We start from the raw sequence: 25,907 nt of genomic DNA, 5'->3' as shown, positions 1-25,907 counted from the left end.
GTGTGTGTGTGTGTGTGTGATTGAAATGATGCATAAACCCAAGGCATTTGTAGAGACGGGGGCGACCTGTACCCAGTCGTTTCCCGGTAAGGAATGCACTTTTAAGAAATGCGGTTGGTGTGCGTGTGTCTGTGGGTGCAGCAGGCGTGTGTTTTTGCCATGTGTGAACTGAGTGGAACCCTGTGTGCCGAGGTGTGAGTTGCATGGAAGGAGGTGGGCAGCCTGGTAGAGGGGTCTCAACCCTGGGGCCCCCTACATGGCAAGAGCCTAGGGGTTATTAGAAGTAAAGGTAACAGACTAAGTCACTGAGAATGCAGCTTTCATTGGTCACGTCACCTCTTAACCGTCCCCCAGAGAGGGGAAGGGGACCCTGCGTCCTACCCTACCCCAGGCCCTTCTGGCTGGACTAGGGAAGGGTGTCTCCCAGAGGGCCAGAATCCAGGCCCGATAGCACCAGGGGAGCCGTGGGGGCGGGGCCTCCATAGCACCGTGGGCAGGGGCAGTCCAAAGGTCCTGGGGCAGCTCCGAGCCCCTACGCATGTCCTGGACGCTGAGCATCTCGCAGCGCGAGTGGGGCCGGTCAGTAATAGTGCATGCGGCCCAGGGTGCCCGTGCCCGTGGGGCTGGGCCCCAGGGTGCCGGTGCCCAGCAGGTCCGGCTGGCCGGTGCGCCAGATCTCTCGCAGAATCCGTTCCCGTTCCTCCAGCCGCTGGGCCCGCTCCAGCTCCTCCGCAGAAGTGAAGACGTTGACGCTCAGGGGCCCATCGGGCTCCGCGGACAGCTCGGGGCCCGGCAGCGTGTCGTCGGGGCCCAGCCGCGTCACTGTGTCCTCCTCGTCGTCGTCCTCCTCGTCATCCTCGGCTTCCAGGGTGCTGCTGCGGGGGTCCCGGCGCGGGGCGGGGCCCCGGGGCCGCGGGCGGGGTGCACAGGAGATGCTGATGACTAGCAGGCACAGGGTGAGGAGCAGCCCAAAGCAGACGCCCAGCACGAAGTAGAGGCCGAAGCTCTCGGGGTTAGCTGGGAGTCAGAGGGCAGAAGTCATGGAGGGGGCCTGATGCGTGGGGGTCACCCCATCTCGAAAAGATTCCAGGTTCTAAGTTGGGGGGGCAAAGACAGCACCCCCTATTTGAAGGACCTTAGTAGCCGCCATTGGGCAGTCGGGGGAGTGAGGATGACACCCCTTATTTGAAGGACCTTAGTAGCCGCCATTGGGCAGTCGGGGGAGTGAGGATGGGGGTGGGTGGGAGTAGGTGACAGGCTAAGCGGGGGGTTATAGTCAGGGGCGGAGGAGGGGAAGGAAAGGGTGGAGGGGGGCCTGATGCGGCGGGGAGGGGTCCGTGTCCCGGGGTCTGCCCTCACCGCGGATGTGCGCGTAGGCCGCCAGGCTGTTGCTGAGCAACTCCATGTCCCTTCGGGGGGCATCCATGTTTCTCTGGGGGCGCAGCTCCCCTGTCAGCCTGCGAGGTCAGCAAGGTCAGATCCTTCGCCCTCTCTAGAGCCAACCCTGCCGACTCGCTTCTTCCTCGGGGCAGCTCCGCTCCCTGGAAGGACAGTCCCAGCCAGGTTCCACCCTGGAGAGAGCGGATTCCTAACTTCCTTGCACACTTGGGCCCTGGCTGGGGGTGTCCTTCCCCCGGGCGCGGACGCCCCGACAACCTGAGGGACCGGAGAGTGAGCCGCAGGAGGCTCCGCCCCCTGGTGGGGTCCCCCAAAGAAGCCCGCTTTCGCCGTCCGGGAAGCGCGATGGAGGAGGGAGACGCGGGCGCCTTCCCACTCCCTGGGCGGGCTCCGGGAAGGGAAGCCGCCTCCCTCTCCCATCCCGCCCGCCCCGTGGGGATCCCCCGGCCCGGAGGCCCGGGCTCACTCACCGTCAGCGCCCCGCTCCCCTGCTGCCCGGCCCCGGCACGTCCGGCGGCCGCAGACACCCGGGCCCGGCCGCTCCCGCCCCGTCCGGTCCCGGTCGCCCGCCTGCCTGTCCGCCCGGCTCGGCTACCAGGCCGCAGCAGCGCGGGCCGAACTCGGGCTGACGGATCGGCCGGCGGAAAGTTTCCTCCGAGGAAAGAGGAGGGACGGGGCGGGGCGGGGCGGGGGAGGCGGGGAGGAAAAGGGCCGGGAGAGGAAGGGGAGAGGAGGGTGAAGTGTGGGGGGGGAGCCTGAGGGGCCGTCTGCTCCCCCACAGGAAACCGCTGGGGAGGCGGGTTGCAGGGACCCGCCCCCAGGCTGCTAATAACAATAATAATGAGGATGGGGTTCTGCTGAGGTGTCAGGCAATGGGCTAAATCCTTTACAATATTTTTCCCCCATTTAATCCTAACCCTATTAACGTGGGGACCATTATCCCCGGTTGAGGGATAAGTCAGCTGAGTCATGGAGAGACTGAATAGCTTTACCCCAGTGGTCAGGATTTGAACCCACAGTTCTCTGACCCTGGGCTCTTAACCCCCTCCCTAAATCTTGTTCTTCCTTCCTGGAGGCCCCCTCACCCAGGGGAGACTGCCCCTTTCCCCAGTTCAGATGCCAGACCTCACCCAGACCCTCTGCCACAATGTCCAGGGCAGGGGCTCTCCACCCCTCCTCCCAGAGCCCCCTCCATGAGTGTGTCCAGCTGGCCCAGCTCTGGTCGTGCAGGGTTAATGAATGTTGGACTCTGGCTTCAAGCCAGACCCAGGCCAGCCTTGCAGAGCCCAGCCTGGGGCTTCTGCTGGCCCCTATGCCCTTCTGCCACCAGAGCACAGGGCAGAGGTGTGTTTGGCTCTGGGCTAAACCTGCTGGTGCATGTGCGTGCATTTCCACCCAGGCTTAAGGCTTGTGCCTGCAACATGTGTGTGATCAGCATGCGGCCAGGTCTTCTGCCTGCCCAGACTCCCAGGCCCCCCCCCCCTTTCAGGCCCCCCTTCCTGTGCTGGGCCTGGGGTGAGGGGGAGGCCTTCTTGGCAGCAGCCTTAGAGAGGAGGAGGGAAGGAAGGGGGGAGAGGAAATTGCAGACATAGCTGAAGGCACAGCCTGAGGCCTTGGGGCCAGTGACCCCCCTTTCTGTCCAGGCTGGAGACCCCCCGCTCCCAGTCCTGAGTCTGGGTTCAAGCAGAGGGCAGATCTGGTTGGGAAAAGAACTAGGATGACTACCATGGGGAGGGGAAGGGGGCTCTTGGTGTCTCTGTGACTGTTTAGTCTGTTCTATGAGTGTGTGTGGAGGTGTGTCTGCCCATGTTTGTATATTTGTGTCTATTTTCGTGTTCTATCTGCCTGAGCACTTTGGTGAGATTGAGTATGTCTGTGTATCAGTCCATTCAGCCGCTGGTCAGCAAAGGCTAATTGGTCTGCTTAGCACTTCCTAGTAATGGGGTTCAGCAGTAAACAGCACGGATGCAAATCTTGGCTCTCTAGGAGCTGACACTAAGGTGGAGAGACAAACAATATGTGGGGAAGATGGTCCTGGGTGCTGCTGAGTGCTCAGAGGGTGATGGAGTGGGGCAGTGTGATGAAGAACATCAGCTCTTGCACGTGCCATGGGGGAGAGACTTGAATCCTGAAGAAGGGGCAGCTGAGCTGAGATCTGCAGGAGGGTGTCGGGCAGGAAAAAGGCTGAGGGCCCCCGAGGTAGGAGTATCTGGCTTCACCTGGCTCCCAGGGGGGACAGGGGAGGGTGATGGGGTGATTGTGAAGGGGCTGGAAGGCCTGCAGAGGCGCTTGGATGTTATTCCAAGTGTGATGGGAGCCCCTAGGTTCCATCAGAGAGTGTCATGGTTCCGTGACGCACTTTGGAGAGGTCCCAGGGGTGAGCGGGGGGGCAGGGGGGAGGGAGGGCCTCCAGGTAGGAAAGGGGCTGCAGGACAAGAACTGAAAGAGAGGGAGCCGCATGCTGGCTGGCAGCCATCCAGGCCAGCAGTAACTGAGGGCTTGGACCAGGGGTGCTGGTGGAGGTGAGCCAGGCTCAGACACTGATGGGGGTGGCAGCAGGCTCTCTGCACTGCACGAGGACACGAGGGAAGCAGGAATGGAGGACCGCTGCTTGGATTGGGCCCGAGCACCTCAGGAAAGCTCAGGTGGGGAGCACGATGTAGGGAATTCAAGTTCCATTTCAGGTGGTTGATTTGAGAGGTCCATAAGTATCTGGGTGGAGCCATCAGACACACAGGCGCGGCCCGGAGGAGTCTGGTCGGCCTGGGTGTGTGTTTGAGAGTCCTTAACACACAGGATGGATTGAACACCCCGGGAGTGGCTGAGGTCGCCCAAGGGACAGGAGAGGAGAGAGCTCTGGATGCTGCATTTCGGGTCTCCTGCAGGAGATGGCAGTCAGTGAGGGGGGAGGAAGACCTGGCCAGGCGAGGGTGTGATCAGCCGTGTTAAATTGGGCTGCGAGGGTAAGGCGAGGCTGGAACCCAACCCCTGGCTGTGGGTTCCCTTGGGTAGCACTGACGTGTTCTGTGCCTGCTGTCCGTGGGGTGTCGGTGTGCGGCGGGTGTGTGGGTATGGCCAAACCTGAGTCTGTGTTGGTTTGTATGGCACACACCTGTGCTCCATGTGGGTCTGTGTGTATGCCTGTCTGAGTGGGGGCTGTGAGATGTTGGATATGTTTGTATTAAGCTGTTGACTTGCATCTGTGCTATGCAGATCTCTGGGTATCGCTACCTACAGACGAAGGTGTGTCTATGTTTGGGTTGGGGTGTGACTTGTGTGAGTGGGTCAGGTGTGACTCAGCCCTGGGGAAGCAGGTGGCCATGTTGGAGCAGAGTAGGAGTTGAGATGCTGGCTGGTTCCACAATGAGAGGTACCCAGAGGGCTGCTTTTTCCAGGGGGTCGGGGGGAGGCACGTGGCCAAGTCAGGCCAGAGGTAGGAGAAGTGGTGGGCTTGCCCAGAGGGTTCAGAGAAGCTGGGAGCTGCTCCTCAAGGCCCTGGGAGAGGTGCCTGACGCCTTTGGCCCATGTGGTCCCCTGACACCATCCCCCTGCCCTCCTGGCCACCTGCCTATCTGTTTTTCCGCCTGCCTCTGCCCACCCGCCAGCCTGTCTGTAGGTCTGCCCAGGCACCTGCTTTCTGGTCTTGCTGGCTCGGATCTCTGCGTATCTGTCACCTGCCTGCCTGGCTTGCATCCCACTTCTCCACCTGCTGATTTCCTCCCTGTCTGTCAGCCTATGGCTGACCTGCTGCCTCCCACCTGCCTGTTTGATAGCTGCCTTTCTGTCCTCCTGTCTGCCGGTGAGACTAAACATTTGTCACCTTGGGAGGCACAGAGTGTTCCTAAGATGACGCACAGGAAAGACAGGTATTAAGGTGTGGTCATTACTTTGCCAATAAAAGTCCGTCTATTCAAAGCTATGGTTTTTCCAGTAGTCATGTATAGATGTGAGAGTTGGACCATAAAGAAAGCTGAGTGCTAAAGAACTGATGCTTTTGAACTGTGGTGTTGGAGAAGACTCTTGAGAGTCTCTTGGACTGCAAGGAGATCCAACCAGTCCATCCTGAAGGAAATCAGTCCTGAATATTCATTGGAAAGACTGATGCTGAAGCTCCAATACTTTGGCCACCTGATGTGAAGAACTGACTCATTTGAAAAGACCCTGATGCTGGGAAAGATTGAGGGCAGTAGGAAAAGGGGATGAGAGAGATTGAGGTGGACTCGATGGACACGAGATTGAGCAAGCTCCAGGAGTTGGTGATGGACAGGGAGGCCTGGTGTGCTGCAGTCCATGGAGTCACAAAGAGTCGGACACGACTGAGCAACTGAACTGAACCGAAGGGGTGATCAGAAGGCTGAGAGATTCAGGGCCTCTGGGAGGGCCCTTGGGAAGCCTGGCATGTTCAGGGCCCAAGGCAAAACCTGACTCTGCCTCCTTCACCAGTGGCCCAGGTTGGGGCCAGGCCTGGCTGCTCTGCTCCTGGACACCAGGGCCTCACCCCACTGGAGCTTCAAGGGCTGGCCTAGCTCTTGGGTGGAGGGAAGAAGGGGACTCACTTAAGGCCTCTTAAGGCCTGTCTAGCCCTCTGACTGCCCCCTCAGCACCCGGGACAGCTGCTGGGAAGAGGAACTGTGCAGGTCTGGGATGTGAGTCATCATGGGTAGGGATGTTGAGTATTGTTTAGGTATCTGGCGCCCTGCTAAGCACTGTGCTCGTCTCAACCCTTCAGATCCTCTCACTAACCCTTCAGATCCTCTCACTAACACTGTGTGACTTGTAGTGTGACCTCCATTCTTTAAATTCATCTTTATCGGGGTATAGTTACTTTACAATGTTGTGTTAGTTTCTTCCTGTGAAACTAGCAGCAAAGTGAATCAGTCATAAGTATACATATGGGACTCCCATTTTACAGAGAAGGAAAGTGAGGCTTGGAGGGGTCAAGTGGCCTGTGTACAGTCACAGGAATGGAAATTCACGGGGCCTGGATTTGAACTTCAGATCCATGTTCCCTACCAGTCTTCCGCAGGGCAGTTCTAGGCCGTGGTTCTCCACATCTGTCAGACCCAAAGCTGCCTTTTCATGATATTTTCTTTTTTATTGTTTTGGCTGCATCAGGCCTTAGTTGTAGCATGCGGAATCCATTGTTGCAGTGCAGGGGGCATCTACTCTAGTCACAGCACGTGGGCTCCAGGGCATGCAGTGTGTGGGCTCTGTAGTGTGTGGGCTCAGCTGCACCACAGCATGGGGGAACTTAGTTCCCCAACCAGGAATCGAACCAGCATCCCCTGCGTTGGAAGGTGGATTCTAAACAACTGGATCACGGGGGAAGTCCCCATATTTTCTATTGCTTCTTTTGTGCTCTGGAAATGAAATTTATGGCTAATATACCCACCTCTAATTAAAAATCAATATATAATTAAATCAAAATTAATATGTAATTAAATCACATTATATTATTAAATTAATATAGATAAGATAGTTTACAGATGTACATATATTCTTATCCTGTAATATATATAAAAGAAATAAAGGGTAATGTTGTGTATTTGTGAACTGGTTAATTCCCAGGAAGGTGACAGCTAAAGGTGCAGACCTGAGATAGTGTCAATGTCTGAAATGGTGGTGAACTCTTGGTTAAGTTCTGAACAAAAAGTACACATTTCTTCCACTTTACACAGTAGTTGCCTTCCCAGAAAATTTAGTGTATATTATGGATACCCAAGTCCTCTGTGTTTATGTATAAAATGGTGTTAGATTCTTGGCTCCGGTAATTATAAACACATTTCTTCACTCGTGTTGAGCAGGATGTAGAATCTGCCTGCCTTCTGGGGTTGTCTGGAGTGCCTGGCCCCAGCCCCCTAAATGCCAGCAGCCTCTCACCCCCCCCACCACCTACCCCCATCATTGTGACAGCCAGCCCCCAATTCCCCACCCCAACATGGTCACATGGAAAAGCCTCCCGCCCCTCATGGAGCTCAGCATTTGAGTCGGGGAGACAGATATCGTCACTAACTACACGTCTCTTGTAATAACAGTCTGTGATGGGAAATAAAGCCGGGGAAGGGGTGAGGGAAGACCCAGTGGACACGGCCAGGCACAGCTCCCAGCTGGCTTCTCTCTGAAGCTGCTCTCCCCAAGGACCCTGGGGACCAGGCAGTCGCTAACACGGGTGGGAACATCTTGGTTCTTGTTTTGACCCTTCAGAAGCATAGGAGGCTGTTGATCATACCTGCCTTTCTGGTACTTTCCCCTTGCTTTCCTTTCAGGGCTCACACAAAAAGTACTGGTAAAGGGGGATCTGGGAAGTTTAAGTCAACGAAGCAACAGTTCTGGTGTGAGAGCTGTGGCCAGTAGTAGGTGCCGAGGACTCAATGAGCCCAGGAGTCCGGCTGCACACAACTTGCTGCTTGGGTGGTGCTGAGTGTTAGCCTGACACGTAGGTGCCCAGGTGATACCTGTGCTCAGGACAGAGGCTGATTGGGTCAGGGGTGCAGGAGGGAGGCTGAGATGGCGATGAGGCCCTGGGGGTCAGGCTTGTGGACCTGAGTGTGGCTGGGGTGGGCAGGGAATGCCGGCAGCTTCTGACCTGGGACAGCGTGACAGATCAGGAAAAGGGAACATCTGTGTAGGCTCGGGAGTGGCCAGGAAGATGGGGGCCGCTTGGCTGCTGGGGTAAATGTGGGAGGAGGGAAAGGTGGAGGCCTGGGGGCCTGCTCTAAAGAATCTTCAGAGAACCAGGGCCTTCCCAGAGAACCCTGGAGGGGTGTCGTCCCCGCTTGCTGTGTGGACACCTGCCTGGGAAGGGGCTCCTCTGGCATGGACCGCTGTTCCTTTTGTGACCTGGGCCTGTGTGGGTTCTGAATACACAAGTAGGTCTGCCTGTGTGCTATGGGGGATGCTGGGGACAGGACCAGTCCGCCTCTAGCTCCAGTGCTCAATTTGCAGAGTCTAAATTTAGGTGAAGGAAGGAAGGCCCCCCCACCCCCCGCCCCGCTTGGTTTCCTATGGAGGGGAGGGTGGTGTAGGAAAAAGCCCAGCCCTTCTTACCCCAGCTGCCCTGGATGGGCACATGGGCGGTCTGTCTGGCTAGGGTCCCCCCACCCCAGCCGGGGGGTTTGGTGGTGAGAGAGGATCAATTCTCTGCTGGTTGCAGCTGCTCTGGGACACATCCTTCCTGCATAGGTCGGGGCTGAGCCAAGCCAGGCAGAGAGTCCCCCTTGGGACTTGGCAGGAAGCTGGACCAAAGCGGGCTGGGAGAATGTTGGGTGGTTCTGGCCCCCCCCAGCTTTGAGACGACGAGGGCTGCTGGGGTGGAGTGGGGGTGGGGCCCCTGGTGGCAGAGCCCAGAGTGAAGGGGTCCTGCTCTGCCTGGCTGGGTGGCAGGGACGGCGATGCGGTGAGGAGGGAAGAGATGATGCAGACCACGCTGGCTCCAGGTCAGGAAGTTTTATTGCTGACATGCAGGAAGAGTCCCCATGTAGTACAAAAATATGACTTTATACAAACTTTTTTGTGACTTTTTCCGTTTTTGTTTCTTTACAGTAGGACTTCTCTCAGCGTGTGACACCCAGTGAGGGCAGACCCAGCCTCCTCTCATTTGCTTTGCCAGAAATTAATCAGACGGATGGGTTGACCTTGGAAGGGACCAGTCTGTCTGACAGGCTTTTGCGGACCCAGAGGATATTGCTTTGAAAAGGAGGAGAAGGACCACCAGGTGAGCGGGCCTGGAGGGTCTGGGCGGGCGGCCGGACAAGGGGCTCAGGTGAGGCCCTCACAGAAAGACAGTCACAGGCGCTGGGAGCCCTGGGCGGGACTGCATTTCCACTCCTTAGGAGACTTCTTTTTTGAAATAAATATAGAAAAGAGGGCATCCCACCCCCAGCCCCACCCCCGCGCAAGACCCTGGCTCTCAGCGGCTGGATGGCTGAGGGAGGCCAGCCTGGTGCTCGGGGGTGAGTGCGGGGCTCAGGTAGGCCCCGCGGACCCACTGAGGCAGAGGCTCGAGGCGCCCGCGTGCCGGGGTTGGGGGTGGGGAGGAAGGGGGTGTGGGCGGCCCTGCTACTGCTGGCAAGAGGTGGCCCCATTTTTTCCAGATGGGGAAACTGAGGCACAAGGAGGTTTTTTTTTTTTTTTTTTTTTTGGGACCTTGCCCAAGTCACTCACAGTGAGTCAGCTTTTGGGGAGGGCGCAGCTCACACGCTGGGGAACAAGGTCATACGGGCCTCGGTCACCTCCCCCACTGGGCAGGCAGGGCAGGGCTGAGGGCCCAGGGCAGCCTGGAGGGGGATACTCGGCTGCTCTGAGGGGCTGGGGGCGGGGGGCGGGCGCAGGCAGGTCAGGGGAGGGTCTCTGCTTGGCGCTGGGCAGGGCCAAGTCCAGTGCGGGAGAGCGGGGAGGGGGGCATTCTGGTGAGAACAGGGTTTTCTGGCAAGACGGGCATCCACTTCAAAATCTCGGCTCAAAAGGGCAGCGGGGCTGTTCTCAACCCAGGCGGGGCCCCCGGCCCCTACAGGTCTCCCTCGTGAGCCCTGCAGCCCCCAGGAAGGACCCTGGCGACCCTGGCGGTCTGCTGGGAGAGACACCGCCTCTGTTACGAGGCAGGGGGGGAGATGCCCCTGCTCTTCTCTGAACAGAGGGGTGCCGGCCGTGCTCACATCTGGCCGAGGACCCCCTCCCATCCGGGTCAGCATCACCTCGGTACCACGTTGAGGGGTGGAGGAGGAAACCAGGGCTAGTGAGGGTGTGCAGCACCTCAGAGAAGCTGAGCTGGGAGAAAGAGAAGCCAGTCTAGAAGACCTCCTCATCACCGGAGACAAGGAGGGACTGGTGGGCTGGAGATGGAGGGGGCCGGCAAGAAGGGGCTTCTGAGCCCGGGGCTGAGGAAGGGGCCCACTGGGGGCTGTGGGCTCCCCTGCTGTCCAGCCAGGCTGGGGGCAGCGAGTGGCCACGGGCCGAACCACCTAGAGATGGCAGAGAAGCTGGTTTCAGTACAAAAATAAATATATTTGATTCCGCTTAAGATGAGGTGAGAGTTTTCCAAAGCTTGGACTGAGGGGCCTGGGTCAGAAGGGGAGGGATGAAAACAGACTGTGAGGGGTCTGGGAGGGCAGTGGGGAGTGGGCGTTCTTGTGGGGAGCCAGCAATGAGCTGCACTTTCAGCTTATGTGGACTGTTGGGGGGCAGCTGCCCCCTGGGGGTCGGGGGGGCGGGGGTCAGTGGTGGGCGGGCTCCCTCCTCCTCCTCCTCCTCACTCAGTCCAGAGACAGCATGGTTAAAGAGACAGAGGTAGATTAAAACGTTATGATTAAAAGCAGATTAGTTATCTAGGCTTCTCAGATTAAAAAAAAACCAAACAATCAAGCAATCATTCCAAAAGGTAGCTTCGCGGTACCTCTGCTGACCACACGGGTGACCTGGGCTGTCCCTGCCCCGTTCCCGGCGCAGCCCAGGCAAGAGTTCAGCACGGCGGCGGGGCGGCAGGGCCACTGGCTGGGGGCCGGGACGAGGTGGTGGGCGGGCGCCGGTGCCCCTGCCCAAGGCTGCTATTTCCGCAGGTAGCGCTGGGCCAGGATGGCCGCGTCCAGGGGGTTCACAGGCTGCGCGTCGTGGCCCAGCCGGCGCACGGGCGGCACCCCCGCCCCCGACGGCCGCTTGGGCGCCCAGCCGCGGGCCTCGTGCCCGGAGCTCTTCTCCTCGGCCAGCAGCAGCTGCTGCCGCATGTAGTTCTCAAATTCATACTGGGAGCTCTCCTCTGTCACCTTCGCCTTCACAGCGGAGAGGGGCAGGCCGAGCGACAGGCGGGTGTGCGAGAGAGAAGAGCAGGGGGGCGTCAGCTGGCTTGACTCAAGAGGGCCCCTCCCCAAGCACCACCCCCTGGGCCCGATCTAGTAGTGGCCGAGAACGGGGGCCGGGGGGGAAGGTCCCTGAAGCTCCCCAGCCAACCTGGACCTCGCTGGGCTGGCCCCTCAGACCTGTGACCTCCTAACCCGCTGACCGTGGGAGAGGTCACGTTCCCTCAGAAGACCTGGTGCCCGCCTGTGTGACAGGGTGGTACGCTCCCCTCCCCGAGGCCCCCAGGGACCAGTGCAGGCCCAGTGTTCGGGTGGCCTGGGCTGGGGCGCTCAGTGCCTGGGCGACCCTGTTTCTCTGTCGTGCCCCAGGCTGAGGTCCCTGGAGAAGCCCACACACAGTCACAAACTGAAGTGGGAGGCCCCACCGCAGGGGGCTGGGGGAGCGCAGGGCTGTGGAATCAGGCTGTGGTTGACTCTGAGCCCTGTGGCTTTGGGGACGTTACTTTCCCTCTCTGAACCTGTTTCCTCTTTCGTGAAACAAGAACACACACGGGCTGCACAGGCCTGCAGTGAGGGCTGAGTGAGATGTACTGGGGGCCCTCGCTGCTTGCTAGGGTTGATTCTTTTTAGCTGCTAAACAGCCCTGGGGGCGGGTGGGAGCCGGGGGCGGGGTTCTGAAATTCTTCGAAGACAGAGGGCTCTGCTGTGGTCCTGGGCTGGCTCCACCCGGTCCCCCCGTCCAGTGCTTGCTGTGGGACTCGGGGTGGCCCAGAGACGGAGGGTCCTTACAGCTTCCCTCCCAGGACTCAGCAAGCCCTGCCCTCCAGGGGGCACCCTAAGATCGCCCGCCGGCTGCTGCTGGGCACCCTGGGCCCGGCCCCTACCCCTGGTCCAGCACTTTCTCCAGTGCAAGGGACAGGGGAGGAGGGAAAACCGGGAGAAAATGAATCATCTGAAAAACAAACAGCGGGAAGGGCGAGAGAGAACCCTGTGACTCAGAGGGGCAGAGAAGTGTGGCTGTATAAAGGGCTGGCGTGTGGCAGAGCCAGGGCCTGGGCAGGGAGAGGAAGCCACCTCGGCTGCCCCACCGCCCCTCTCTCAGGCCACAGAACTGCCAACTGAGCCAGACACGAGGCAGGCCCTGGGCGGCTCAGGCTGAGGAACCTGAGGCTCCCGTTCCCACTCCAAGGGCTGGGGAGAGGCCAAGGTGGCCCAGCGCCCTGCCAGGAGCTGCTACCTCCGCCCTGCCCAGCCTGCCTGGAGGGCTGGTACCTCAGGGCCTGGCCAAGCGGCCTGGCTGCCGTCCCCAACTCACCTCCTGGGAGCTGTCTGCGTTGCTCATTTGGTCGTCGATGTCAGGAACCACCTGCAGAGGCCCGCTCAGAGAAGACAGGGACTGCCTGCAAGGGAGGCAGATGAGCGAGGCGGCTCCAGGCAGCCCGGCCCTGCTCCCCCCAGTCTGGCTGCCAGGAGCCCAGCAGGGCCGGTCCCCGCTGCTCTGAGACTTGGCTGGAGTCAACAGACCTGGGCTGAGTACCAGCTCAGCCCCTTCCTGACACCACTGCCTCTGCTGCTCCGAGCCTCAGCTTTCTCACCCAATAAGTGGGGGACAACTTCTGTCTCGCAGGCTGCGGTGAGAACTCAGTGCGATAAGGCCCATCCTATAGCTGGCATCGACTGGCACGCAGTAGGTGCCCAACCCTGAGTTCTGCCTGCGTCCTCCAACCCTGCCCATCAGGACCATCTGGAGACCTGACTCTGCCTGGTGGAGACAGGCCCAACCTCAGGCGACCCTCTGGGGAGGCAGGGCAGTGCCCACGGGCGGGCGAGACCCTGCTCTGCCCGGCCCACGCACCACGACGCGATGGTGGCGCTGAGGGCCTCCAGGACGGCGGCGGCGGCCAGGCGCTGCTGGGGGTCGAGGACGAGCAGCTTCCGGATGAGACACACGGTGTTCTCAGAAACCCGGCCGTCCCTGATGCAGGAGAGAGGGGCAGCGGGGCACTCAGGCGGGGTGGGCTGGTGCTGGGTCCGGGGCCCAGGACGCCAAGCCTCACCGTGTTGTTTCTACCCCTCAAGCCCGATGGGCCGGAGCCCAGGGAGGGAGGACTCACTCGGGGATGGTGTACTCGGCGGCCTTGATCTTGCGGAAGAGCTCTTGCGGGATGCTGTCGTAGAAGGGGAACTGGCCGTAGAGCATGGTGAACAGCACCACGCCCAGGGCCCACATGTCGCTGGGCTTGCCCCGGTACGGCCGGCCTGCAAGGCACACAGACACACACGTGCTCAGCCCAGGGCTGGGGAAGAACGGCCCTGCACTCCCTTCCCTGGCACTCCCGGGAGTCCTACCCAGGGGACCCCCTTCCACCCCGGCACCCTCACTTCCGGTCACCCTCCTGTGCTTCCTCCCAGGCAAGCCACACTGGCCCCGTCCCTGAGCTTCAGCCAGGTGCCTTCCTCCTTTATTCCTCGGGCTGGTTCCTGCTCGTGCTCTGGAGACCCGGCTGCACAGGAGGATGCCCCATCTCGGCGTGCTCCACGAGGAGAAGGGGTCTCACCTGGCCTTGTGCAGCCCACCCCTGGGGCAGGCCTCACACCGCCTCCCCCCAGCACCAGCTCTGCTCTGCTCTGCCTGGGCTCTCGGGCGCTGGTCCAGCCCCATCAGCAGATAAGCTCACCCGGGAGCTCTAACCATCAGGCGATTTCTCCCTGAGCTCTGACTTTTGAGGGAACATTGAACTTCAGGATTTTGTTTTGATAATGACAATGCCGGCTATGGTTCATTGAGCCACACACTAGGTTAAAGGCTTATTTAATCCCACTGGGACCTAAGGAATTAGGGGCTATTATTAGCCTGATTCCAGAGATGAGAAAATAGAGGCCCAGAGAGGTCAATACCATTCCCAAGGTCACACAGGTATTAACCAGACCATGAACTGTGGGGGTAAGGCCATGCCTGCCACTTCATAGCCTCACAGGTCTGCGCTTAGCACACAGAATCAATGAAAGGCAGACTTGAGACCAGAACCCACTTGAGTCACCCCACTTTGTCCTCTTAACAACGGGGGGAGGCAGGACTGTTTTCAGCTTTTAACCCAGGAGGAAGCTGAAGCTCAGAGAGGGGGCTGAGGGCCGAGGCACACAGCTGTGTAATTAACATGGCCAGTCCCAGAGCCTGGTCTCCGGTCTCCCGGCCCAGGTCTCTTTCTGAGGCAGGGGGTTCCTTTGTTTTCTTCTCCAAGACTGGTATCTGTCTGGAGGAGCCAGAGAGAGAGGCCTCGGGCAGCAGGTGGGAGTGACTGCACATGGAGGCCACCCCGGCCTGGCTGCTGAGGAGACTCCACCAGAGGCAGCACCCCACCCCCAGTCACAGACCCCACCTCACAGCTCTGGGTTGAGGAAGGGGCCTGGGTCTTCCTCCTGGCTCTGTCACCTACAGGGAGGCCTTCCAGATGCTCATGCGGGGTTATCCAGGCTGGGTTGTGGGGCGGGGGTGCTCAGGAGGCTGGGATACCCCGACACCCAGATCTTTCTCGCAGGGGCCACCGTGACTCCAACCCTGATCCCCAGGCCTGGGAGGTGGCACCGCTGCCCTCTGCAATGGTTGTCCTGTCAGAGGCCTGGCGCTCCAGCAGAACCCTCAGCTGGGAGGAGGCCTCCAAGGAGACTGCAGATGGCTGTGGCAAGTTAGAGTGGCCTGTTCCCCGGGAAGACAGGTGACAACTATTACTGTGAGGAGGGAGGCACGTGTGAGTGCGGGGGATGACAGGCCCCGGAGACAACCCTGCAATCTTCACGATGGAGGGATGGCAGTGGGGGTGAGCCCTTGGAGCGATCAGGACAGAGCAACCTCAGTTTGGCAAAGGACAAGCCAGAAAGGAAAGAAAGCCTATGGTGAAACAGTTAGGAGCGAGGGTTTGGGCAGAAGGCAGCCCTGGCGGGGTGGGGGAAGCCTCAGTTTTCTGGTGAACCATTAGCTGTGACTGTGAACAAGAGGTCTGGCCTCTCCGAGCCTCAATTTTCTCATCTGTAAAAATTCTACCTCATGGGGTAGCTGTGTGGTTTTAAACAGATGATGCCTGTCACATGGCTCAGTGTAGCGTCCGGCACCAACGGTACGACCAGAAGGTGGCAGCTACGTAATTGACTTGTTCTGGGTACCACTACCTGTCTCAGTCATGGAGGCAGGGTGCTTGTCTGCCTGTTCACTGCTGTATCCGAAGTGTCTCGAACAGAGCCTTGTACATGGCAGGGCCTCAGTAAATACCAGCAGAGTAAATGGATGAACAAATAGACAAAGGGAGTGGTAGATGCAAGTCGCATCACAGTAACCTCCGTGAAGACCTGTTCAAAGGCATCCTTTCGGACTTGAAATAAAGGATGTTTCTTAACAGGGCCTCTGCCAGGCCTTGCATGACTGGACCCCCACGCGTCTCCCCTTGAACTTTCTGAGCAGCAGCCTCAGGGGCCTTCCGTGGGTTCCTCAAATGTGTGGTGCCACCCCTGCCCAGGCACACCCCCTCCCCAGTGGGTTGCTATTATCCTCAAGATACAGCTCAAGGCCTTCGAGTGCCTATTTCTCACACTCAGAGAAATCAGGTTTCTGTCTTTCCGAGAACTAATCTCAGAGAGTAATTAAGTGTGATGACTGCCATCTTCCTCCATGAGACCCCACGTTTTGGACCTGGACGGGCAGTACTGGTTTGGGTCACCACCGGAGCCCCAGCACCTCGCCCAGGGCACAGATACAGTCTGCTGCCTGAGTGAACGGCTGCAGAGCCTGACTGGGTGAGGGCCCTGGGGGCTGCTGCTGGCGCCCCGCACATACCGCTGAGCACGTCTGGACTGATGTAGGCAGGGCTCCCCCGCTGGTCCTTCAACAGGTCCCCCTCGCTCACGAGATGCTTCCCGAGGCAGAAGTTGGTGATGGTTATCCGATGCGTCCTGGGGGGCGGGAGGCAGAGAGTGAACAAACCTCAGAGTTTGTACCCCCGGCTGCCCCCACCTCTCGTCCCAGGGGCAGAGGAACCACACCCGCATCCTCTTCTGTTCCCCTGGCCCTCCTCGTCTTCCCCGGGGCTGTGTGGGGAGTGCCATCGGGGGTACAGACACAGGCCAGTCACCTGGGTTGATACCTGGTGAGTTGTCCCCGCAGGGACCTGAGTCACTCTGCCCAGGGAAGCTTCAGGGTACTCCCCTGAACCTGCGCCCTTCCTGAGTCCTGGGGCTACAGTTTAGGGTCTGGAACAACTGCGGAGGTTTCTTCAAACAACCCCACACAGTATCTAGGTTGGGAGGGACTGTGGTGTAGTTCAGCTCCCTCATTCACCCATGAAGAAGTCCAGCAGAGTCCTGGAGGCCTCCCTGAGGACTGCTTTGTCCCCCGGGGGCTGATTCCTTCGGTCATCACTCTTAGGATTAAGTACTATCACATTATCACTGACAATGCTAAACACTAATGCCTACTGAGCGCAGACCCTTATCTGGGCTTATGTGCCCAACAGGGGCTGTCTGCACTCACGCCTCACAGCAGCCTACGATGGAGGCTTTCTCACTGCCCACTTCACAGAGGATGCAGTGAGGACACCCGGACAAGTGGAGGGGCTTGTCTGGGGTCACACAGCTAGTGAGCAGTGGAGCAGGGTCCAACCCAGGTCTGTGTGACCCCAGAGTCTGCACCGAGTGACACCGGGCAGGTGCCCACGGCGTCCCTGGCTGGTGCCCAGCCCCTGACTTTCCCGTCCGTTCCATCCAAGCTAACTCACCCCTTGTCTGGTACCTGAGACTCTGCACTGACTAGAAAGCCAGAGACCCCCATCTGAGAGTCGTGCTGAGAGGAGCTTTGGGCTCAGATCCTTTCTAGGAAGTCACAATGAGAACAAAAGTCGGCGGCCCCTGGGGATGCGGGGAGGCAGGGGCCTCTCCACCCACAGGCGAGCAAGGCCTCCTGCGGGCTCCCACGTCAGCAGGCTGGGCAGGGAGGCCTGGGAGGACAGTGGAAAGGGAGGCTGCACCGGGGCCTCACACGTGAGGCTCCCAGAGCCCTCCAGCTTTCTCGGGGAGTTCTGCTGGCAAGGGCTTGGTGCAAAAACAAAGGCCGCTCTGTCCCGTGTTCCAAATGGAAACGCTGACTCTCGCTCTCCACACAGGCCTGCCCTGGCACATGCCACAGAAACCAGCCTGGTGGCCCCCAGGGCGGCGAGATCCCAAGACGGGGTGGTAAAGGGTCTCCGGTGCAGGTCACGTCAAGAAGTAGGACTGCTCCTGCTTGGACCCACCCCTGTCACTGTCCTGAATACGGGACTGCTAAGCCCTCTCGTCCATGAGAGCCCCACAAAGCAGGCGTGCTGCCTTTTCTCCATGGTCAGAGCTGGCCACGGGAGCTGGAGGCCCAAGACACTGGGAGGAGGACAACTCGGGGGACAGTCTGATGGGCTAGGGAGTCAGATCCCTGGCTTCCAGTCTTGGCTCTGCCCCTGCCTGGCTGGGTGATCTTGGGCATGTTATTTAATTTCTTGCTAAACCTCAAATTTTCTCATCTGTAAAACAAGGAAAATATCAACACCTAACTCCCAGGGCTGTGTTAGGATTTAACAAGTAGAAGATCCCAGGGAAAGTGCTGAATCCAGGGCCTGACAACTAGTGACTGATGACCAGTGGCCAGCTGCAAGTACATTTCGTCCTCAGACGGGGGGCACAGCTGGCGTGGGTGACCCTGGGAGACCCCTCGGAAGACAGTGTGTGGAGGCGGCGGGCGAGAGGAGCCACACCGTGACGACAGGCCCGGGAGCGCACCTGCCCGCCTGGGCCTTCTCTCTCTGTCGTCTCAGCCCTGCACGCGCTGGGCTCGAGGAAAGTTCGGCTGAGAATCTGCAGGGCGGGCCGGCAGGGCCGAGTTGGAGCCTCTCCCACAGGAAACCGCACGGTCTGCTTCCAGCCCTCCCGACGCCTGGCCCCGCTCCCTGATCTGCCACCATCACTTTGGTCGGTGAGGCGCACAGATCCCGGGAAGTCCAGACCCCCCAGGCTGGTCCTGGCAGGAGAGGCGAGGGTGGCAGGGGTGCAGGGAGGGGGACTCGGCGTCAGCAGGGCCTGCTGAGTGAGTCACCCTTCAGCTATGGCCCTCTGGGCTACCACACTGTGTCTCCTTTTCTAGGAAACTGGGTGTGCAAACGCACCCACGCGGAAAGAAAGGAGGATGGAGAAAGAACCCACAGTGAACCTCACGTAACCCCAAGAGGGGACTGTAATCCTTGCCCTTCATCCATAGCCAGGGAACTTGCTGTCGCAGTTGCCTTGCAAACCCTTCCCCTGTTCCCTCCCCTGGGAGTGATCCGTTCTGCTGGGGGCTTCCGGCTTGTCTGCTGCCTCTCCAGCTGGAGTTAGGGCCTGGCCTGATGGGCAGAAGGGGCTGGACCTCTGCCAGGTCCACCCCTGACTCGCAAGGATGAGAGCAAGGCCCCACGGCAGGGAGGGGTGTGCTGGTGGACACTTGGGAGTAGGAGCTGGGCGGTCAGCATGGGTCTCCGCAGCACCTCCCATGCCTTCCTGGCACCCATGACTCAAGCGAGAGGCGGCCAGGACCTCTGTCTGCCCAAGACGCAGCAAAGGGATTATCGGATTAGAGAATGTGCTGCCAAGAACCCAGGTCTGATGAGGTGTGGGTGCTCTGCAGTCCCAAGAAAACAGCGATGGGTGCACACGCACGCACGCACGCACATGCACGGAAGAGCTGCTACACCAACGCCGGCATTACTCAGACAGGCATGACCTTCCAACCACATTCTCAGAACCTAGGGGCCCTGGAAAAATGGGAGCCGGCAGCTAAACCACCAATGGAGACAAAGAGGCCTGCGGCGCTGGTCTCGTTAGCACCACAGAAGCCCCTGATGGCACGCGCCCAAAAGCACCCTTGGGAGTCAACGTCCCTCAGCAGGCCAGGACCCAGCCCACCAACGTGAAGACAATGTGCTCCCAGGGCTGGGGTGGTCTGCGCTCTCCGATAACTGCCTCTCCTCGTGTACCACCTAGCTGGGGCCGGGGCACTGCGGGACATCCTTGCCGGCCACTCACCACATAGTGGGCCTCATCTCCAGAGGGAGAGGGCGTCAGGCCTGCAGCCTGCTGGCTCGCATCAGGAACGCTTATGAGGGGCCAAACCCTGTAGGTAGTCTCGTGTCTGGAGCCAGGATCTGCATGCATGCATGCTAAAGTTGCTTCCATCATGTCTGACTCTGCAACCCCTTGGATTATAGCCCACCAGGCTCCTCTGTCCATGGGGTTCTCCAGACAAGAATATTGGAATGGGCTGCCATGCCCTCCTCCAGGGGAATCTTCCCAACCCAGGGATCAAACCCGTGTCTCTTATGTCTCCTGCAATGGCAAGTGGGTTCTTTACCACTAGCCCACCTGGGAAGCCCAGTGTCTGCAGGGAAGCGTAATCATCTCTGCTTCCACAGACGAGGATGCAGAAACTCAAAGTGCCTGGTTCCACGGCAGCTTCTCAATACATGACTAAAGGAATGGGTGAATAATCACAGGGGCGCGTGCTCACGGCCTCAAGGGTAAATCAAGTGGCAGTGCTGTGCTGGGAGCTGGGTGTGACCCCCGGGGCCGCTCCTCCCGGGTTTCTAACCCTCTCTCGGCCGCTCAAGGGTTCACTCAGCCCTGGAACTCCCACCTTCCCTCCTCCCCGCGCAGCTCCCAGGACCAGGTTTTCACCACTGTTTTCTCAGGCTGGCAAACCTCTGCTCGTCCTTCGGGGACTGAGACGGCCAGAGTCTCGGCCCCTCTGTCCTCTGCACACTGGCCTCAATACAGTGACACCCGCTCCCCAGTTGCCCCCACCAGGCGGTAAGCTCCAGGAGACCGTCTGCGGCGCCAGCGCCGGGTGGGGCTGGAGACAGGCTGTGCACGGAGGGGCATCTGGGGCTGGCACGGCCAGGTCTGGTGCCCCAGGCCCCTCCCCAGAGCTCCTTTTCCTGTGACCACTGCGGCTTTGGCCACTTCCTAGGGACAGTGGGCCCAGGCCGCTACGGGATGGGCGCCGACATTCTGGACAGATCCCCCACCACACCACTTCTGCTACGAGGGGTGTGCGGCCCGCCACCTGTAAGCTCTCTGACCCACCCTAACACCGGGAGTGAGAGAGGTGAGGGTGAGAGGCTCAGGGAGCTCGGGGGACCGCGTTTCTAGGATCCTGGTGACACACGCCGGGCCTGGGCCCCTGCACGGCTGGTGCATCCTCTACCACGGCCCCAGATCAGGGGTCCCCAAGCCCTGGACCGGTGGTGATCCGTGACCTCCTAGCAAGCAGGAGGTGAGTGGTGGGTGGGACTGAAGTCACCCCCTATGCCCGTCTGTGGAAAAAAGTGTCTTCCACGACCCGGTCCTGGTGCCAAACAGGCGGGGGGACCGCTGCCCCAGGTCACTGGGAGGGGCCCAGACCCTCTGCCTGAGTGTGATGAGAGCCCGGGGCGGGGCCTCACATGATGTCCCTCTGCCGCCGGCTCCCCGAGGATGCCGGGGTGAGCTGCTCAGACCCTCTCCAGTAGGGAGGTGCTCTGTCCCTGCTGCTAGGAAAGTCATCCTTTTCCAGGAAGTCCTCTCAGCCAAAGGAAGCTGCCCTGCTCAAAGCTACGCCCCCGGGCACAGCCTCCAATTCAGTGGCATGCTGCAGTCGGGGTACAGGGCCATGCGCCCCTTGACTGGATGCGGAACCTCTGAAGGGCCACCTGGCTTTCCAGGCTGAGGCCCTGTCGTGACTGCCCAGAGTTCAGCTTCTCCCTCAGCCCAATCTCGCTCCCTCCTCCCCGAGGATGCGCCCCAGGAAACTTCCTGCATGCACATCTAAGAGTCTGTTTCCTGGGAACCTGTCCAGCCTTGCTTTGCTCATCTGTCATTCCGTCACCCGTTGGTCTATTTTTTATAGTCATTTACTGGGCACCCACTGAGCATGACAAACGAATGGACTAGGGAGACTGCTGAAATCCTTCCCAAGGCTCCCCTTCTGAGCAAGCACCATATTCCACTGCGGCAAAGGACAGAAGCAGGCATCCCATTCCCCAGCCCCCGGGGCTCCTGGGGGAGGTGGGCTGTGTGGAGTCAGAATCCCCATGGGGACGCTGAGGCTCTGGGCAGATGCAGTGTGTAGCCTGTCCCAGCCCTGAGGTTCCATCGTGAAAGAAGAAAAGTGAAGCTTACCTCTTATTGAGCACCATGTTCCCTAGCTTCAGGTCTCTGTGCACGATATTTTTCTGGAAAACAACAGGCACGTGGTTTGTACTGTGACGATCAGAGCCAGAGTGGCACCCGACCTGTAAGAGGCAGGCTCTCCAGGTGTTGGGGAAGACACGCCTCTTTAGGTTTGGGACTCAATTTGCAAGCCTCGGACAGATGAAGACCACTCTAAGGCCTCATTAAACATGCGCATGAACTGGGCAACATGTGAGCCCAGGCCGTCTTGGCCCCATCTACAGCGTTTACTCCGGTTCTTTCTCCCCCTAAGGCAGCCACCAGCGGAGAAAACCACTCCTCTCCCTGCCTCCATCAGACATCCCATAAAAAAAGCAAAAGCAAACCCCGCTCCCTCCCACCAAATCCCAAGCACCTGCCTAGATCTGGGGTCAGGGGTGAATTCTCACAGTTCTGATGACGAGTATCACAGGCTCAGCCCCACAGAAGCCATGTGTCCGAAGGCAGCCCAGGCTCTCCTAACCTGTGCCTCGGGGTTCCTGACACCCCTGACTCTAGGAAAGGCTCAGAGACAGGCTGTGGCTGCCCCTGGTGGGTGTCTCACCCCTAGCCTCTCAACTGATGGGCATTACTGTGCTGGACTCTGCTGGGCGGCCCACATGCCCCAGGATCGTGGGCTGGGCCTGCGGCACGCGCCCTCAGGCGTGCCATCCAGCCGCGTTCCTTCTGGACGTCCCGGCTGCAGAGCACGCTGGGCGAGGGCGGGACAGCGCTGCAGCTGTCAGAGCAGCGGGGTGGCTTTCCAAGGAGAGGAGGCGGGAGCCGCGGGGCGGGGCCTCACCTGGTGCAGGGCCTCCACCACGCGCACCACGTCGTAGAAGATGACCACGGTCTCCCGCTCGCTGAGCCTCTTCTCCTTGATGACGTAATGCTGCAGGTTGATCAGGTCGGCCGTCTTATCGCTGAAGTCGTGCGCGCAGAGGCAGTCGAGGACGAGGCAGATGCGCTTCTTCATCTTCTTAACCATTCGGCTGGATTCAGTGTCCTCAACCACTTCACAGGTGCGGTCCTGGGAGGAAGGGCACAGACCGGGGCTTGGCCGTGGGCTCAGCAGGGCCAGGGCCAGGGCCAGGGGCTCTACCGGAGCCTGGACAAGCCTGCATGTGAGTGGTGGGGGCCTGACATCTGGGCGGCATGGACCCCGTGGCCCTGCTTCCCCGGCGCCACTGCCAGGCCCAGACAGGGCCCAGGCTGAAGCAGCGCGGGTCAGGCTTTAGGCTCTGGTCCTACTGCAAAGCGTATGGCTCAGGGCTCGGCACCGAGGGCCCAGTGTGCTGGCAGCCTCTGAGCGCCGTGTGAGGGCAGCACCCTCAGGGCCCCCATCTCCCTTAGCTCTCCCAGAGTCCAGCAATGATCAATGCAAACTTCCTTCCGATGTCCATGATGGTGGGAGCTAAGAGTTCTGTGTGTTCAAGGCAACTGTTTTCACATGGATGCAGGATTCCTGGGCCATACAATGGCGCTGGCCCCTGATGGCTGATTTCAGGCCCTGGCTCCTCCTTGTCCTAGCTGCAGGACCTGGGGCAGTTCAGCTAACCTCTCCAAGTTCCTGGTTCCTCATGTGTGAAGGGGGGCCGGCAACTTCTACCTCACAGGGGTGTAGAGAGAAAAGACAACCATGCCAAGTGTGTAGCAAGCACTTGGGCTTGGTATCGATAAGCCAGGGCTTGGTAAGCTGACACTGCGACCCACCCTAAGGGTGGTAGTTCTGGATGCATTTTTCTTGCTAAAAAAGTATGTCAAGGGAGAGAAAACACAGTGCAACATGGGTACTTTTATCCCAGCAGCTTGAGGAGGCCTCCGTGCCAGCACAGCAGGCTGGGGGACTCCTGGGGACGAACTCCGTATTCCTCCTCCAGGGCAGATCATATATCTCATTCTGTCTTCCCTGGAGGCCCAGCCCAGTGTCTGGTACACAGAGGACTCTGGAGAGGCTTCTCACCACTCAGGGTCTCTTATCCAAAATGTCAGACACCAAGGCCAAGCTCTGGAAGCTACCAGAGATGAAATACTAAGAAATCATCATTACCCCCCATTTGATTTCATGTTTAAGGGACACAAATTTTCAGAGGTGCCTTTCAGTGCACATCTAAGAATGAAGACCTTGGTGGGGTCTATGTGTGGCAGTGGGAGGCATTTCCCACTTATTTTACCTCAAGAAGTCAAGCCAACAAGGAGCTTTTATTGCCTGAAATAACAGCAGTGACAAGCACGTGTGTAGCTGGACAGCTCAGGGCGTTCTACCCTCTCATTCATCCTCCTAGCACCATGCAAGGTGGGCACAGTAATCACGGCTCTCAGATGAGGGATCTGAGGCTTGGGAAGTGACTTGCTCGAGGTTACACTACCTGAATTCAGAACTGCCTGCTTCAAAACCTGTGTGCCCTCCCTGACACCAGGCCCATCCAAGTATGCATGGGCCTGGCCAGCGTGCCGAAGGCGGTGCAGAAGCTCTGCGGGGGCCGTCAACAGGACCCACTCCCCCAGCATTCAGAGTGCTGGTTCTTCGTTTCATTTTTGGAGACATAATTTCAGTTCTGTTCTAGGGAAGGCTCTTTTCAGGGTACCAATTGCTAATCAGTACCTTTCCTAAGGGACCTGGGACATCCGAGCCCAGGGCCCAGGGACCCTTGCTGCAGATGCTGAAATGCCCAGGCAGGCAGCAGGACTGGTACCAAAAGCAATCACGGATATCCACCATTCCCTGCCCCACCTTCCTCACCGCCCTCCCGCCCACCCTGGCCTGGCCGATTCCTGACCACATAGCTAGAAAGAGCCCGTGTCTTTAAATAACTTCCTGCTTTCCTCTTTTCTCGGAAAAGCGGCTCTTCAAAGAAAGCCTGCAAGCGGGGTGCATTCCCGCTAGGCTGCCACCATCACGGTGGCGCTGTGCTGACTGGGCCTCCAGGCTGCCGGCCAGAAGGCCTGCTGCTCTGCATGCAGGCAGACTGGGGGAGCTCGTGCGACGTGGCCCCAGCGGGAGAGGCGCCACTCACCTGGAAGAGCCCGTGGTGGTGAACCACCCCGTCCTGCGTGTGGAGGAGGGACAGCAGGGAGTACTCGGTGTGCAGCAGCATCTTGCCTTGCCGCTCCTCTTGGCTTTCAATTCCTTGGTCGCCCCTCTCCTCAAGGGTAAGGATCTTAGGAAGGCACGCACACAAAAGCAAAACCCCACAACCTTTACTTTTCCAAGCAGAGTGACTAGAACAGGAGAAGCAGGGGTTCTCGTCTTCCCATGCCACCCCGGCACATCCACCCACACGTGTGTGGATGAAGCGAAATGGTTTTTCCCAACGTGACGGCAACGTGAGGTTCACACAGAGCCCCCGGGAAGAAGTGGTGCTGCTCTTGTTCACGGGGGGCGCAGAAGGTGGGCGGAGGGACGGGCTGGGCAGGCAGGAGGGCCCTGGGGCCCCCACCCCGCGCCTCACTTGCCTTCAGCTGATAGAAGTCATCTGTGCCATCCTTCCTCGCCAAACACTGCACGATGCTTGGCACTGGTGAGTTGCCCAGACGGGGACCTGTGGCACAGACAAGCCGCTGGCTTTACTTCTCGGGAGCCCTGTCCACCATGGCGCCGAGCCATCATGCCACCACGGGGGCTTCTGGCTAGATCTTTTCTCCTGGAGGACACCATGGCTCACACCCACTTAAAAAAAGGTCACCCCTCCACAAGTGGAGCAGTGTGTGTGCATGTCTGAGCACATCTGGTTTTTATACCTTCTCAGCACGAGGTGCGTACTAGAATCTCCGAGGAGCATGTGTTAAAAGCAGATCCCAGCTGCAACCTGGGCCCTCTGAATCACCAGCTCCAGGGTGAGCCAGGAAACCGTCCCTTGAACAGGCTCCCCTGGTGGTCTGCTGCGGCTGTATATCAGCTTTTGGGAACTTCTGTACTCCTGGAGATGTACGCTGCTCACTGGTCTGTGACAGCGCCCCGAGCTTTCGGAGCATCAATCAGGTAATGAGTGTCACAGTCTCACTGCCTTGCTGAAAAACCTGAACAGCACTCCACTGCTTTTAATAAGAAATTGAAACTTTCTGGCCTCCAAGGTCTTACATGATTTGGTTCCTGTCCAGCTTCAATGGATCATGTTTCCCCACCCCTCCTCACCATACTCCAGTTCTGCTGGACTCTAATTCCTGAGAGGTTAAGCCCTTCCCTGTCTCTGGGCCTTTGCACTTGCTGTCCCTTCTGCCTGGGATGCTTTCCCTCTGCTTTTCACATGGCTGCTCCTTCTTATCCTTGGCTGTCAGAGCCAATGTCACTTCCTCATACGGAACCTTCCTTGTCTACAGTTGTCTCTGGGCCCTTCTTGGACTCACATCATCCTGTTTACTTCCTTCAGGGCCCTTCCCCCTTCCCCCCTACTCCTGTGGTGATCGCGTGTGTTGTTTACTCTCTTTTTCTAACTAGAATGTTAAGTTCCGGTGAGGGCAGGAACTTGTCTTTTTTTTTTTTTT

At 59.1% G+C, this 25,907-nt stretch overlaps 2 protein-coding genes across 6 annotated transcripts in view; both read right to left on the bottom strand.

Moving 5' to 3' along the window:
• Window positions 1–302: 302 nt before the first annotated feature.
• EVA1B (eva-1 homolog B) lies at window positions 303–2,077 on the bottom strand. Of its 2 annotated transcripts, none has more exons than XM_043461896.1 (3): window positions 1,869–2,077; window positions 1,360–1,571; window positions 303–1,017 (listed from the first exon to the last, which is right to left on the bottom strand). In XM_043461896.1, exons 2-3 carry the CDS (start codon window positions 1,424–1,426, stop codon window positions 581–583), a joined length of 504 nt encoding a protein of 167 aa, XP_043317831.1. In that variant the 5' UTR covers window positions 1,427–1,571; window positions 1,869–2,077; the 3' UTR covers window positions 303–580. The 2 variants fall into 2 exon arrangements, with proteins under 2 accessions (XP_043317831.1, XP_043317830.1); XM_043461895.1 differs by having other exon boundaries at window positions 1,360–1,457; window positions 1,869–2,074.
• Window positions 2,078–8,829: 6,752 nt separating this feature from the next.
• The window catches only part of STK40 (serine/threonine kinase 40), a 37,342-nt gene continuing 20,264 nt past the window's right edge, over window positions 8,830–25,907 (bottom strand). For 3 of the 4 annotated variants that reach the window (XM_043461882.1, XM_043461881.1, XM_043461883.1), the window contains 9 exons: window positions 24,879–24,964; window positions 24,440–24,583; window positions 22,225–22,452; window positions 21,393–21,445; window positions 16,018–16,133; window positions 13,304–13,448; window positions 13,045–13,164; window positions 12,505–12,589; window positions 8,830–11,162 (listed from right to left, as the gene is read on the bottom strand). In XM_043461882.1, coding sequence (XP_043317817.1) covers window positions 10,941–11,162; window positions 12,505–12,589; window positions 13,045–13,164; window positions 13,304–13,448; window positions 16,018–16,133; window positions 21,393–21,445; window positions 22,225–22,452; window positions 24,440–24,583; window positions 24,879–24,964 — 1,199 coding nt within the window. In that variant the 3' untranslated portion in view covers window positions 8,830–10,940. The remainder of the gene's footprint in view (window positions 11,163–12,504; window positions 12,590–13,044; window positions 13,165–13,303; window positions 13,449–16,017; window positions 16,134–21,392; window positions 21,446–22,224; window positions 22,453–24,439; window positions 24,584–24,878; window positions 24,965–25,907) is intronic. The other variant, XR_006268195.1, reaches the window with a different exon arrangement.

Source organism: Cervus canadensis, chromosome 2 (assembly GCF_019320065.1).
Source record: "Cervus canadensis isolate Bull #8, Minnesota chromosome 2, ASM1932006v1, whole genome shotgun sequence".
In the NCBI taxonomy this organism is placed as follows: domain Eukaryota; kingdom Metazoa; phylum Chordata; class Mammalia; order Artiodactyla; family Cervidae; genus Cervus; species Cervus canadensis.
Note: the sequence above shows the minus strand (reverse complement) of the source record. Positions and strands in the feature narration are given on the sequence as shown.

What these genes read in the sequence shown, in the direction of transcription:
- EVA1B (XM_043461896.1), bottom strand. Translation starts at nt 1,426, where the DNA reads ATGGATGCCCCCCGAAGGGACATGGAGTTGCTCAGCAACAGCCTGGCG. An exon ending in GGCCTACGCGCACATCCGCG is followed by an intron (nt 1,018 to 1,359) that starts GTGAGGGCAGAC and finishes TCTGACTCCCAG; the next exon opens with CTAACCCCGAGAGCTTCGGC.